Genomic DNA, 15,128 nt, shown 5'->3' on the forward strand with positions numbered 1-15,128 from the left:
GAGGTGAGTTACAAACCACAGCTAGCAGCTAACAGACGAGGTGAGTTACAAACCACAGCTAGCAGCTAACAGACGAGGTGAGTTACAAACCACAGCTAGCAGCTAACAGACGAGGTGAGTTACAAACCACAGCTAGCAGCTAACAGACGAGGTGAGTTACAAACCACAGCTAGCAGACGAGGTGAGTTACAAACCACAGCTAGCAGACGAGGTGAGTTACAAACCACAGCTAACAGACGAGGTGAGTTACAAACCACAGCTAACAGACGAGGTGAGTTACAAACCACAGCTAACAGACGAGGTGAGTTACAAACCACAGCTAACAGACGAGGTGAGTTACAAACCACAGCTAACAGACGAGGTGAGTTACAAACCACAGCTAGCAGCTCACAGACGAGGTGAGTTACAAACCACAGCTAGCAGCTCACAGACGAGGTGAGTTACAAACCACAGCTAGCAGCTAACAGACGAGGTGAGTTACAAACCACAGCTAACAGACGAGGTGAGTTACAAACCACTAAACATCAGCTAGCATCAGCTAGCATCAGCTAGTCTTTTCACACATCTTAAAACAACATGCCATCAACAAGGAATCTTTCAAAATAAAAGTTGTTGATGAAAGAGAGTCTACTATACTACTGTAGGCTAGGTGGAAGAAAGAGGGATTCTACTGTAGGCTAGGTGGAAGAAAGAGGGATTCTACTGTAGGCTAGGTGGAAGAAAGAGGGATGCTACTGGAGGCTAGGTGGAAGAAAGAGGGATTCTACTGTAGGCTAGGTGGAAGAAAGAGGGATGCTACTGGAGGCTAGGTGGAAGAAAGAGGGATTCTACTGTAGGCTAGGTGGAAGAAAGAGGGATGCTACTGGAGGCTAGGTGGAGAAAGAGGGATTCTACTGGAGGCTAGGTGGAAGAAAGAGGGATGCTACTGTAGGCTAGGTGGAAGAAAGAGGGATTCTGCTGGAGGCTAGGTGGAAGAAAGAGGGATTCTCCTGGAGGCTAGGTGGAAGAAAGAGGGATGCTACTGTAGGCTAGGTGGAAGAAAGAGGGATGCTACTGGAGGCTAGGTGGAGAAAGAGGGATTCTACTGTAGGCTAGGTGGAAGAAAGAGGGATGCTACTGGAGGCTAGGTGGAGAAAGAGGGATTCTACTGGAGGCTAGGTGGAAGAAAGAGGGATGCTACTGTAGGCTAGGTGGAAGAAAGAGGGATTCTGCTGGAGGCTAGGTGGAAGAAAGAGGGATTCTCCTGGAGGCTAGGTGGAGAAAGAGGGATGCTACTGTAGGCTAGGTGGAAGAAAGAGGGATGCTACTGGAGGCTAGGTGGAGAAAGAGGGATGCTACTGGAGGCTAGGTGGAAGAAAGAGGGATTCTACTGTAGGCTAGGTGGAAGAAAGAGGGATTCTACTGGAGGCTAGGTGGAAGAAAGAGGGATTCTCCTGGAGGCTAGGTGGAGAAAGAGGGATTCTCCTGGAGGCTAGGTGGAAGAAAGAGGGATTCTACTGTAGGCTAGGTGGAGAAAGAGGGATTCTACTGTAGGCTAGGTGGAGAAAGAGGGATGCTACTATAGGCTAGGTGGAAGAAAGAGGGATGCTACTGGAGGCTAGGTGAAGAAAGAGCGATTCTACTGTAGGCTAGGTGGAAGAAAGAGGGATGCTACTGGAGGCTAGGTGGAGAAAGAGGGATGCTACTGTAGGCTAGGTGGAGAAAGAGGGATTCTACTGTAGGCTAGGTGGAGAAAGAGGGATGCTACTATAGGCTAGGTGGAAGAAAGAGGGATGCTACTGTAGGCTAGGTGGAAAAAGACAGCTGAGCTATTATCATAGCACTACAATGGTAGAGGATATATTAGGATATTAAAGCTATCTCTCTTTCCTGTTCTGATGTTTTTCACCCCTGAAGAGATGTAGTTTGTTGCTATTCTCTTGTGGAACAGGGGACCAAACAAGAGGTGCAAATTAGAATGAAATGTGAAGAGCAAATATATTTATTCTAGTGAATATCCCAGACTAATCCCGTTTCGTAGATGAGAGAGAAAAAGGGGAGAGATGTATTTATTCAAAGACACCGAGCATCTGTATTCGTCAGAGGTTCTTACTACGAAATCACTTTTATTCAAATGGGAAACTCTCATGAGACTCTCTCTCTCTCTCTCTCTCTGCCTCCTGCTCTTCCATCAAACACAGAGGAACTCTCATGAGACTCTCTCTCTCTCTCTCTCTCTCTCTGCCTCCTGCTCTTCCATCAAACACAGAGGAACTCTCATGAGACTCTCTCTCTCTCTCTCTGCCTCCTGCTCTTCCATCAAACACAGAGGAACTCTCATGAGACTCTCTCTCTCTCTCTCTCTCTGCCTCCTGCTCTTCCATCAAACACAGAGGAACTCTCATGAGACTCTCTCTCTCTCTCTCTCTCTCTCTCTGCCTCCTGCTCTTCCATCAAACACAGAGGAACTCTCATGAGACTCTCTCTCTCTCTCTCTGCCTCCTGCTCTTCCATCAAACACAGAGGAACTCTCATGAGACTCTCTCTCTCTCTCTCTCTGCCTCCTGCTCTTCCATCAAACACAGAGGAACTCTCATGAGACTCTCTCTCTCTCTCTCTCTGCCTCCTGCTCTTCCATCAAACACAGAGGAACTCTCATGAGACTCTCTCTCTCTCTCTCTCTGCCTCCTGCTCTTCCATCAAACACAGAGGAACTCTCATGAGACTCTCTCTCTCTCTCTCTCTGCCTCCTGCTCTTCCATCAAACACAGAGGAACTCTCATGAGACTCTCTCTCTCTCTCTCTGCCTCCTGCTCTTCCATCAAACACAGAGGAACTCTCATGAGACTCTCTCTCTCTCTCTCTCTGCCTCCTGCTCTTCCATCAAACACAGAGGAACTCTCATGAGACTCTCTCTCTCTCTCTCTCTCTGCCTCCTGCTCTTCCATCAAACACAGAGGAACTCTCATGAGACTCTCTCTCTCTCTCTCTCTGCCTCCTGCTCTTCCATCAAACACAGAGGAACTCTCATGAGACTCTCTCTCTCTCTCTCTCTGCCTCCTGCTCTTCCATCAAACACAGAGGAACTCTCATGAGACTCTCTCTCTCTCTCTCTCTGCCTCCTGCTCTTCCATCAAACACAGAGGAACTCTCATGAGACTCTCTCTCTCTCTCTCTGCCTCCTGCTCTTCCATCAAACACAGAGGAACTCTCATGAGACTCTCTCTCTCTCTCTCTCTGCCTCCTGCTCTTCCATCAAACACAGAGGAACTCTCATGAGACTCTCTCTCTCTCTCTCTCTCTGCCTCCTGCTCTTCCATCAAACACAGAGGAACTCTCATGAGACTCTCTCTCTCTCTCTCTGCCTCCTGCTCTTCCATCAAACACAGAGGAACTCTCATGAGACTCTCTCTCTCTCTCTCTCTGCCTCCTGCTCTTCCATCAAACACAGAGGAACTCTCATGAGACTCTCTCTCTCTCTCTCTCTCTCTCTGCCTCCTGCTCTTCCATCAAACACAGAGGAACTCTCATGAGACTCTCTCTCTCTCTCTCTCTGCCTCCTGCTCTTCCATCAAACACAGAGGAACTCTCATGAGACTCTCTCTCTCTCTCTCTCTCTGCCTCCTGCTCTTCCATCAAACACAGAGGAACTCTCATGAGACTCTCTCTCTCTCTCTCTGCCTCCTGCTCTTCCATCAAACACAGAGGAACTCTCATGAGACTCTCTCTCTCTCTCTCTGCCTCCTGCTCTTCCATCAAACACAGAGGAACTCTCATGAGACTCTCTCTCTCTCTCTCTCTGCCTCCTGCTCTTCCATCAAACACAGAGGAACTCTCATGAGACTCTCTCTCTCTCTCTCTGCCTCCTGCTCTTCCATCAAACACAGAGGAACTCTCATTTAAGCTTTATTATCTGCTCAACATGATGATTGGATAGAAAACCAATGATGTGTGTGTCTAATGTTGCATGCGTTTGTGCTGCATATTAAAGAGGGTGTGTGTGTGTGTGTGTGAGAGATGTTTGACTGAACTGCTCTGACTCTCTTTACCATAGAAATACATGTATATTCTCTTTAAATATAGTTGCTAAGCCATGTTATCTCTTGAGGGATGCTTCTCTCTAAAAGCCTTAATCAGGCCTGTGTGTGTTGTGTTTCTGAAGCCTGTCTAGTTCTGAAGGGAACGTCAGAGGTGTGATTCTCACTCCCATATCTCTCCTCACACTACTCAGCCCAATTAGCTATACAGCCTCTGGAAACTACAGTGTCTGGCTGTCGCTCTGCCTGTCTGTATGTCTGTCCCTCTGCCTGTCTGTCTGGCTGTCGCTCTGCCTGTCTGTCTGGCTGTCGCTCTGCCTGTCTGTATGTCGCTCTGCCTGTCTGTATGTCTGTCCCTCTGCCTGTCTGTCTGGCTGTCGCTCTGCCTGTCTGTCGCTCTGCCTGTCTGTCCCTCTGCCTGTCTGCATGGCTGTTCGTCTGTCTGCCTGTCTGTCGCTCTGCCGGTCTGTCGCTCTGCCTGTCTGTCGCTCTGCCTGTCTGTCGCTCTGCCTGTCTGCCTGTCTGTCTACATGTCTGCCTGTCTGTCTACATGCCTGCCTGTCTGTCTGTCACTTTGATTTCTAGAGGATAAAACTAAACTAAAATGCTGACTGAATGTAAGATAAATAATTTCTTAATAAATATTTTGTCTATTACATTCACACACTGTTTACTAATTCCTTTTCAGCATCACCCAACCCAACCACATATCCCTAAAGGTACACTCTGTCAGCATCACCCAACCACACATCCCTAAAGGTATACAGGAACAATCTTTAATTAATTAGCCTAGTTATTGGCAGTCATCCAACTTAGAGGATAATGGATATCAATCAACAGCATTTAGAGTTGATTATTGAGCCCAAATGATTACTAGAGCCAGTCGCACCAACTGAAATGATTACTAGAGCCAGTCACACTAACTGAAATGATTACTAGAGCCAGTCGCACCAACTGAAATGATTACTAGAGCCAGTCACACTAACTGAAATGATTACTAGAGCCAGTCGCACTAACTGAAATGATTACTAGAGCCAGTCGCACTAACTGAAATGATTACTAGAGCCAGTCGCACTAACTGAAATGATTACTAGAGCCAGTCGCACTAACTGAAATGATTACTAGAGCCAGTCGCACTAACTGAAATGATTACTAGAGCCAGTCGCACTAACTGAAATGATTACTAGAGCCAGTCGCACTAACTGAAATGATTACTAGAGCCAGTCGCACTAACTGAAATGATTACTAGAGCCAGTCGCACTAACTGAAATGATTACTAGAGCCAGTCGCACTAACTGAAATGATTACTAGAGCCAGTCGCACTAACTGAAATGATTACTAGAGCCAGTCGCACTAACTGAAATGATTACTAGAGCCAGTCGCACTAACTGAAATGATTACTAGAGCCAGTCGCACTAACTGAAATGATTACTAGAGCCAGTCGCACTAACTGAAATGATTACTAGAGCCAGTCGCACTAACTGAAATGATTACTAGAGCCAGTCGCACTAACTGAAATGATTACGAGAGCCAGTCGCACTAACTGAAATGATTACTAGAACCAGTCATAATAGACAGTGGAATAAATGGTGTGGTGTTGCGATACTAAGAGAGTTCCATGGACAAAGGATTGCAACATAATCCTAATGAATATTCTCTGGTCTTCATGAACAGTCAGGTGTGATGAGTTGCTTTGTTTGAAATGGATTTATTTTCTTGAGTGCTGCTTTGGGGTAGGTGGCAAGGGTGATGGTGCCTGTCTGGCTGTCTGTCTCTCTGCTTTGGGGTAGGTGGCAAGGGTGATGGTGCCTGTCTGGCTGTCTGTCTCTCTGCTTTGGGGTAGGTGGCAAGGGTGATGGTGCCTGTCTGGCTGTCTCTCTGCTTTGGGGTAGGTGGCAAGGGTGATGGTGCCTGTCTGGCTGTCTGTCTCTCTGCTTTGGGGTAGGTGGCAAGGGTGATGGTGCCTGTCTGGCTGTCTGTCTCTCTGCTTTGGGGTAGGTGGCAAGGTTGATGGTGCCTGTCTGGCTGTCTGTCTCTCTGCTTTGGGGTAGGTGGCAAGGGTGATGGTGCCTGTCTGGCTGTCTGTCTCTCTGCTTTGGGGTAGGTGGCAAGGGTGATGGTGCCTGTCTGGCTGTCTGTCTCTCTGCTTTGGGGTAGGTGGCAAGGGTGATGGTGCCTGTCTGGCTGTCTGTCTCTCTGCTTTGGGGTAGGTGGCAAGGGTGATGGTGCCTGTCTGGCTGTCTGTCTCTCTGCTTTGGGGTAGGTGGCAAGGGTGATGGTGCCTGTCTGGCTGTCTGTCTCTCTGCTTTGGGGTAGGTGGCAAGGGTGATGGTGCCTGTCTGGCTGTCTGTCTCTCTGCTTTGGGGTAGGTGGCAAGGGTGATGGTGCCTGTCTGGCTGTCTGTCTCTCTGCTTTGGGGTAGGTGGCAAGGGTGATGGTGCCTGTCTGGCTGTCTGTCTCTCTGCTTTGGGGTAGGTGGCAAGGGTGATGGTGCCTGTCTGGCTGTCTGTCTCTCTGCTTTGGGGTAGGTGGCAAGGGTGATGGTGCCTGTCTGGCTGTCTGTCTCTCTGCTTTGGGGTAGGTGGCAAGGGTGATGGTGCCTGTCTGGCTGTCTGTCTCTCTGCTTTGGGGTAGGTGGCAAGGGTGATGGTGCCTGTCTGGCTGTCTGTCTATCTGCTTTGGGGTAGGTGGCAAGGGTTATGGTGCCTGTCTGGCTGTCTGTCTCTCTGCTTTGGGGTAGGTGGCAAGGGTGATGGTGCCTGTCTGGCTGTCTGTCTCTCTGCTTTGGGGTAGGTGGCAAGGGTGATGGTGCCTGTCTGGCTGTCTGTCTCTCTGCTTTGGGGTAGGTGGCAAGGGTGATGGTGCCTGTCTGGCTGTCTGTCTCTCTGCTTTGGGGTAGGTGGCAAGGGTGACGGTGCCTGTCTGTCTCTCTGCTTTGGGGTAGGTGGCAAGGGTGACGGTGCCTGTCTGGCCCTCTGCTTTGGGGTAGGTGGCAAAGGGTGATGGTGCCTGTCTGGCTGTCTCTCTGCTTTGGGGTAGGTGGCAAGGGTGATGGTGCCTGTCTGTCTCTCTGCTTTGGGGTAGGTGGCAAGGGTGATGGTGCCTGTCTGGCTGTCTGCTTTGGGGTAGGTGGCAAGGGTGATGGTGCCTGTCTGTCTCTCTGCTTTGGGGTAGGTGGCAAGGGTGATGGTGCCTGTCTGGCTGTCTGTCTCTCTGCTTTGGGGTAGGTGGCAAGGGTGATGGTGCCTGTCTGTCTCTCTGCTTTGGGGTAGGTGGCAAGGGTGATGGTGCCTGTCTGTCTCTCTGCTTTGGGGTAGGTGGCAAGGGTGATAGTGCTAAATACTGGGTCTTGTTCAGTAGGGCATAACGTAGTAGAACATAATGCAACTGAAAACCAACCATTGGTGTCATTGTACCAGTTCAGTTTCGTACTGAAACAACCGTGTCCAAATGTCTCCTCCTGTTTTGACGTCTACTGAACACAACCAGGTAGAATGTTTTTAATTATCTGATAACCTGATTTTGAAGGAAGTTAAAGAAAATGTTTGTGCCCTTCTCTCTCTAGCTGCACCAACTGTCCCTGTTCAGTGCCTGGACGATGTGGAGAAGAACCTGAACCATCGAACAGTCCGCATGACCGTGCCCCGAGCCCCTAGTGCCCCCCCTGTCCCCTCCAGCTCTGGCCGGCCCTGCCTTCCCCCCGTGGGCCCTCCGGCTCTGGAGGGTCTCAGGGAGGACTACTGGCCAAACGGTCCCTGGTCCAGCCACTACCCTGGAGCCCTGGGTCTGGACAGTACCAGCCCTGTCCTCCTGCCTCCTCCTCCTCTCAACCAGGCCTCTCTAGATGACTCCTCCTGGTCTTTCCCCTCCCCGCCCAAACCCAGCGACGCCCTCTTCTGGGAGGGCCAGAGGCAGGGTCTGAGCCAGGGCAGCCCCATCCACTCCTCCAGGGGTAGTACCCCCATGAGCCCTAATGGAGACTGGGCCAAGCCCCCACCCTACTGAGGTGGAGAACCCCCTGGCTCTAAGGCTGCCCTGCCGTGCAACACCAAACCTGCCTTAAGATGAGGAGACAACTCCTATGGACTCTCCAGCCTGGGGAACTTGCTTCAGGATGATTCAACTAGCCACAGAGCAAACCACGGGAGAAGCTTCTGATGGGCTACCGTGTGACCCGGCCCAGACACACTGATGACTCCCCTCCCTGGGAATCAGGTGGCAGAGAAAGGAAGGGTTTCATCCACTCAAGAGAGAAAGATGATGGGATGAGTCCTGGGCAGCCAGATTATGACTGTGTTTATGTGTGTGTATCCCATACTGGTATTTACTAGAGCTCAAAGCTGTAGTGAACTAATCCACAGTCTGACTGCTTTTCCATTTTAAGCCCCTCCCTCCTAATGTGACTTATTTACATGTTATCTATTATAAAGGTATATAGTCAATCCTTCTGTTATCTGTCCTTCATAATATAGAGGTCATAGTGTGTCTGCGCTGTAACAGATACTGGTTTATATATATATATATATATACCCCCCAGTAAGCACCTAAAGCTGTTTTTAATCACACAACACAGCGTAGCCTAGTGGTTAGAGGGGGGGGGCAGGTAGCCTAGGGGTTAGAGGGGGGGGGCAGGTAGCCTAGGGGTTAGAGGGGGGGGGGCAGGTAGCCTAGGGGTTAGAGGGGGGGGGCAGGTAGCCTAGTGGTTAGAGGGGGGGGGGGCAGGTAGCCTAGTGGTTAGAGGGGGGGGGCAGGTAGCCTAGTGGTTAGAGGGGGGGGGGGGGGGCAGGTAGCCTAGGGGTTAGAGGGGGGGGCAGGTAGCCTAGGGGTTAGAGGGGGGGGGCAGGTAGCCTAGGGGTTAGAGGGGGGGGGCAGGTAGCCTAGAGGTTAGAGGGGGGGGGCAGGTAGCCTAGGGGTTGGAGGGGGAGGCAGGTAGCCTAGTGGTTGGAGGGGGAGGGGGGACTGGTAGCCTAGTGGTTTAGAGGGGTGGGGGACCGGTAGCCTAGTGGTTAGAGGGGGGGGGGGGCTGGTAGCCTAGGGGTTTAGAGGGGTGGGGGGGGCATGTAGCCTAGTGGTTAGAGGGGGGGGGACTGGTAGCCTAGGGGTTTAGAGGGGTGGGGCAGGTAGCCTAGTGGTTAGAGAGGGGGGGGACTGGTAGCCTAGGGGTTTAGAGGGGTGGGGGGGCAGGTAGCCTAGTGGTTAGAGGGGTGGGGGGGTAGGTAGCCTAGTGGTTAGAGGGGGGTGGGGGCAGGTAGCCTAGGGGTTTAGAGGGGTGGGGGGGCAGGTAGCCTAGTGGTTAGAGGGGGGGGGCAGGTAGCCTAGTGGTTAGAGGGGGGGGGGGGGGGGGGGGCAGGTAGCTGGATCGAATCCCTGAGTTGACGAGGTTAAAAATCTGTTTGGGCCAATAGCACCAAAAGCCAACCGTTTTTAACCAACAACACAAGGTTTTAAACCTCCACGCAGCTTGCCTTGTCCTAAATCCCATAACAAGGCAAATCTGTCAGTTGTTTCAGATACTGATGGCTCATTTGTATTGTATTTGTTTACAACTTACATTACACTTCCAACAGTATGTGGACACCTGCTCCTCCAACATCTCATTCCAACAGTATGTGGACACCTGCTCCTCGAACATCTCATTCCAACAGTATGTGGACACCTGCTCCTCCAACATCTCATTCCAACAGTATGTGGACACCTGCTCCTCCAACATCTCATTCCAACAGTATGTGGACACCTGCTCCTCCAACATCTCATTCCAACAGTATGTGGACACCTGCTCCTCGAACATCTCATTCCAACAGTATGTGGACACCTGCTCCTCGAACATCTCATTCCAACAGTATGTGGACACCTGCTCCTCGAACATCTCATTCCAACAGTATGTGGACACCTGCTCCTCGAACATCTCATTCCAACAGTATGTGGACACCTGCTCCTCGAACATCTCATTCCAACAGTATGTGGACACCTGCTCCTCGAACATCTCATTCCAACAGTATGTGGACACCTGCTCCTCGAACATCTCATTCCAACAGTATGTGGACACCTGCTCCTCGAACATCTCATTCCAACAGTATGTGGACACCTGCTCCTCGAACATCTCATTCCAACAGTATGTGGACACCTGCTCCTCGAACATCTCATTCCAACAGTATGTGGACACCTGCTCCTCGAACATCTCATACCAACAGTATGTGGACACCTGCTCCTCGAACATCTCATTCCAACAGTATGTGGACACCTGCTCCTCGAACATCTCATTCCAACAGTATGTGGACACCTGCTCCTCGAACATCTCATTCCAACAGTATGTGGACACCTGCTCCTCGAACATCTCATTCCAACAGTATGTGGACACCTGCTCCTCGAACATCTCATTCCAACAGTATGTGGACACCTGCTCCTCGAACATCTCATTCCAACAGTATGTGGACACCTGCTCCTCCAACATCTCATTCCAACAGTATGTGGACACCTGCTCCTCGAACATCTCATTCCAACAGTATGTGGACACCTGCTCCTCCAACATCTCATTCCAACAGTATGTGGACACCTGCTCCTCCAACATCTCATTCCAACAGTATGTGGACACCTGCTCCTCCAACATCTCATTCCAACAGTATGTGGACACCTGCTCCTCCAACATCTAATTCCAACAGTATGTGGACACCTGCTCCTCCAACATCTCATTCCAACAGTATGTGGACACCTGCTCCTCCAACATCTCATTCCAACAGTATGTGGACACCTGCTCCTCCAACATCTCATACCAACAGTATGTGGACACCTGCTCCTCGAACATCTCATTCCAACAGTATGTGGACACCTGCTCCTCGAACATCTCATTCCAAAATCATGTGCATTAAAATGGAGTTGGTCCCCCCCCCTTTGCTGCTATAACAGCCTCCACTCTTCTGGGAAGGCTTTCCACTAGATGATGGAACATTGCTGCTATAACAGCCTCCACTCTTCTGGGAAGGCTTTCCACTAGATGATGGAACATTGCTGCTATAACAGCCTCCACTCTTCTGGGAAGGCTTTCCACTAGATGTTGGAACATTGCTGCTATAACAGCCTCCACTCTTCTGGGAAGGCTTTCCACTAGATGTTGGAACATTGCTGCTATAACAGCCTCCACTCTTCTGGGAAGGCTTTCCACTAGATGTTGGAACATTGCTGCTATAACAGCCTCCACTCTTCTGGGAAGGCTTTCCACTAGATGTTGGAACATTGCTGTTATAACAGCCTCCACTCTTCTGGGAAGGCTTTCCACTAGATGTTGGAACATTGCTGCTATAACAGCCTCCTCTCTTCTGGGAAGGCTTTCCACTAGATGTTGGAACATTGCTGCTATAACAGCCTCCTCTCTTCTGGGAAGGCTTTCCACTAGATGTTGGAACATTGCTGCTATAACAGCCTCCACTCTTCTGGGAAGGCTTTCCACTAGATGTTGGAACATTGCTGCTATAACAGCCTCCACTCTTCTGGGAAGGCTTTCCACTAGATGATGGAACATTGCTGCTATAACAGCCTCCACTCTTCTGGGAAGGCTTTCCACTAGATGTTGGAACATTGCTGTTATAACAGCCTCCACTCTTCTGGGAAGGCTTTCCACTAGATGTTGGAACATTGCTGCTATAACAGCCTCCTCTCTTCTGGGAAGGCTTTCCACTAGATGTTGGAACATTGCTGCTATAACAGCCTCCTCTCTTCTGGGAAGGCTTTCCACTAGATGTTGGAACATTGCTGCTATAACAGCCTCCACTCTTCTGGGAAGGCTTTCCACTAGATGATGGAACATTGCTGCTATAACAGCCTCCACTCTTCTGGGAAGGCTTTCCACTAGATGTTGGAACATTGCTGCTATAACAGCCTCCTCTCTTCTGGGAAGGCTTTCCACTAGATGTTGGAACATTGCTGAGGGGACTTTCTTCCATTCAGCCACAATCGCATTAGTGAGGTCGGTGCATTGATGTTGGGCGATTAGGCCTCCTGGCTCGCAGTCGGCGTTCCAATTCATCCCAAAGGTGTTCGATGGGGTTGAGGTCAGGGCTCTGTGCAGGTCAGTCAAGTTCTTCCACACCGATCTCGACAAACCATTTCTGTATGGACCTCGCTTTGTGCACGGGGGCATTGTCATGCTGAAACAGGAAAGGACCCTCCCCAAACTGTTGCCACAAATTTGGAAGCACTGAATCGTCTAGAATGTCATTGTATGTTGTAGTGTTAAGATTTCCCTTCACTAGAACTAAGGGGCCCAAACCATGAAAAACAGCCCCAGATCGTTATTCCTCCTCCACCAAACTTTACAGTTGGCACTATGCATTGGGGCAGGTAGTTCTCCTGGCATCCGCCAAACCCAGATTCGTCCGTCGGACTGCCAGATGGTGAAGCGTGGTTCATCACTCCAGAGAGCGTGTTTCCACTGCTCCAGAGCTCAATGGCCGTGAGCTTTACACCACTCCAGCTGAGGCTTGGCATTGCGCATGGTGATTTTTAGGCTTATGTGAGGCTGCTCTGCCATGGAAACACATTTCATAAAGCTCCTGACAAAAAGTTGTTGTGTTGACGTTGCTTCCAGAGGCAGTTTGGAACTCGGTAGTGAGTGTTGCTACCGAGGAAAGACGATTTTTATGCGCTACGCGGTTCAGCACTCGGCGGTCCCGTTCTGTGAACTTGTGTGGCCTACCACTTCGCGGCTGAGCCGTTGTTGCTCCTAGACGTTTCCACTTCACAATAACAGCATTTACAGTTGACCTGGGGGGGGGGGCAGGTCAAGCAAGGCAGAAATGACGAACTGACTTGTAGGAAAGGTGGCACCCTGTGACGGTGCCACGTTGAAAGTCACTGAGCTCTTCAGTAAAGGCCATTTCACTGCCAAATGTTTGTCTATGGAGATTGCATGGCAGTGTGCTTGATTTTATACACCTGTCAACAACGGGTGTGGCTGAAATCCACTAATTTAAAGGGGTGTCCACATACTTTTGTGTGTGTGTGTATATATAGTGTATCATGGCAAATAAGCATAGCAGAAATCCCCTGAAATAGAAAGGCCTTTAACCCAGTACTGGTACCGACAAGTTCTGGTGGGCTGACGGGCCAAATCCACTCCATACCTGGTACCGACACGTTCTGGTGGGCTGACGGGCCAAATCCACTCCATACCTGGTACCGACACGTTCTGGTGGGCTGACGGGCCAAATCAACTCCATACCTGGTACCGACAAGTTCTGGTGGGCTGACGGGCCAAATCCACTCCATACCTGGTACCGACACGTTCTGGTGGGCTGACGGGCCAAATCCACTCCATACCTGGTACCGACAAGTTCTGGTGGGCTGACGGGCCAAATCCACTCCATACCTGGTACCGACAAGTTCTGGTGGGCTGACGGGCCAAATCCACTCCATACCTGGTACCGACACGTTCTGGTGGGCTGACGGGCCAAATCCACTCCATACCTGGTACCAAGTTCTGGTGGGCTGACAGGCCAAATCCACTCCATACCTGGTACCAAGTTCTGGTGGGCTGACAGGCCAAATCCATACCTAACCTGGTACCAAGTCTGGTGGGCTGACAGGCCAAATCCACTCCATACCTGGTACCAAGTTCTGGTGGGCTGACAGGCCAAATCCACTCCATACCTGGTACCAAGTTCTGGTGGGCTGACAGGCCAAATCCACTCCATACCTGGTACCAAGTTCTGGTGGGCTGACAGGCCAAATCCACACCTAACCTGGTACCAAGTTCTGGTGGGCTGACAGACCAAATCCACTCCACACCTGGTACCAAGTTCTGGTGGGCTGACAGACCAAATCCACACCTAACCTGGTACCAAGTTCTGGTGGGCTTACAGACCAAATCCACTCCCCACCTGGTATCTTCACGTCAAAAGGAATCTTTATTTCCAAATGACTCACTTTTTCCCCAATGATTTATGGTTCAGCTATTCTGCTTTGAAGTCAATGGAAGTAGGGCTTGTCTTTTACACCAAAACCATGTCAATACAATACAATAATATATATATCATATACCAATATATATATATATATGAAAGAGGTGTTATGTTATGGGAAACACATTTAATCATATGAGAGTTGGTGTGCAGTAGATGTACAGTCTTGTTTCTTGTGAGATGGTAATCTACTAGGTCAGTGGGGCACGCAAGATTTGGCCCCCTATTCTCTATATTAGTGCATTTACCCGGGTTAAAAAAGTAGTTCACTATGTAGGGGATAGTGTGCCGTTTGGGAGGTGCTGAGATCCATGTAGAGTCGTGTACAGTATGTTTTGAAGCGTTTCAGCCGGGCTGAGTTGAGGTCACTCCAGTGTTTTTTTTTTTTTTAAGAGGCGTCCTAATATAGAGGAAGCGTCTCCATGGATATAAAGGGGAAATGTCATCTAGAAATGTCATGTGACTTCCTGTCTTGTCTTGGGGGGGAAAGGGGTCAACGATGTTAAAAGGGAGTTTCTCTGACCTCCATTTTCTCCTTCAGTCCCTTACAATTGTGATCAATGATTTATATTTAAAATTGGTTTAAAACCAACGTTCTTTTACAGCAGTTGTTTCATCACTCACTCCTGTAAAAGATGTACAGTAGATAACAATTATATTTTACAACCTACCGCTGTATGTAAATATGATTTTAAATTAAATAAATGATTGAATGTGAATTTCTTTTCACTATTTCCATATCCTGTGTTTTAAACTTTGACAAGATTCTACATCATGAAAACACTAAATGTGATACACAAATATTGTGGACTGCCAGTGAGGAATATTTATTGACTGGTTTGAAACGGGTTGGATAAAGATCACACTATTTATACTAATGTGTGAATAAAGGCGTTCTCACTCAACATCTATTTTTTGTGCAACGGATAACTGACCAACCTGAAGAGCAGCACACGCAAGAGTTGCCCGTTTTTGTTAAACCCACTCAGATAATATCCTTTATAGTTCGAGAGAGAGAGAGGAGAGAGGTTCTGTCTCGTAGACTAAAATAGTTCCGTCAGAGAAGAGCAGGGAAAAGGTCGAGCATGTGTCTCTATATGATAAAATACAGGAAGTGACCCCATCACACATACTGTAGTTATTCAGGTTATTCCAGTCC

At 49.4% G+C, this 15,128-nt stretch overlaps 1 protein-coding gene across 2 annotated transcripts in view; it reads left to right on the forward strand.

Moving 5' to 3' along the window:
- The window catches only part of LOC109882162 (5-azacytidine-induced protein 2), a 42,702-nt gene extending 34,242 nt beyond the window's left edge, over nucleotides 1-8,460 (forward strand). For both annotated transcript variants that reach the window (XM_031812056.1, XM_031812057.1), the window contains exon 8: nucleotides 7,582-8,460. In XM_031812056.1, the coding sequence (XP_031667916.1) occupies nucleotides 7,582-8,021 (440 nt within the window). In that variant the 3' untranslated portion in view covers nucleotides 8,022-8,460. The remainder of the gene's footprint in view (nucleotides 1-7,581) is intronic.
- The last annotated feature ends 6,668 nt before the right edge of the window (nucleotides 8,461-15,128 follow it).

Source organism: Oncorhynchus kisutch, unplaced genomic scaffold, assembly GCF_002021735.2.
Source record: "Oncorhynchus kisutch isolate 150728-3 unplaced genomic scaffold, Okis_V2 Okis02a-Okis13b_hom, whole genome shotgun sequence".
Taxonomy (NCBI): Eukaryota; Metazoa; Chordata; class Actinopteri; order Salmoniformes; family Salmonidae; genus Oncorhynchus; species Oncorhynchus kisutch.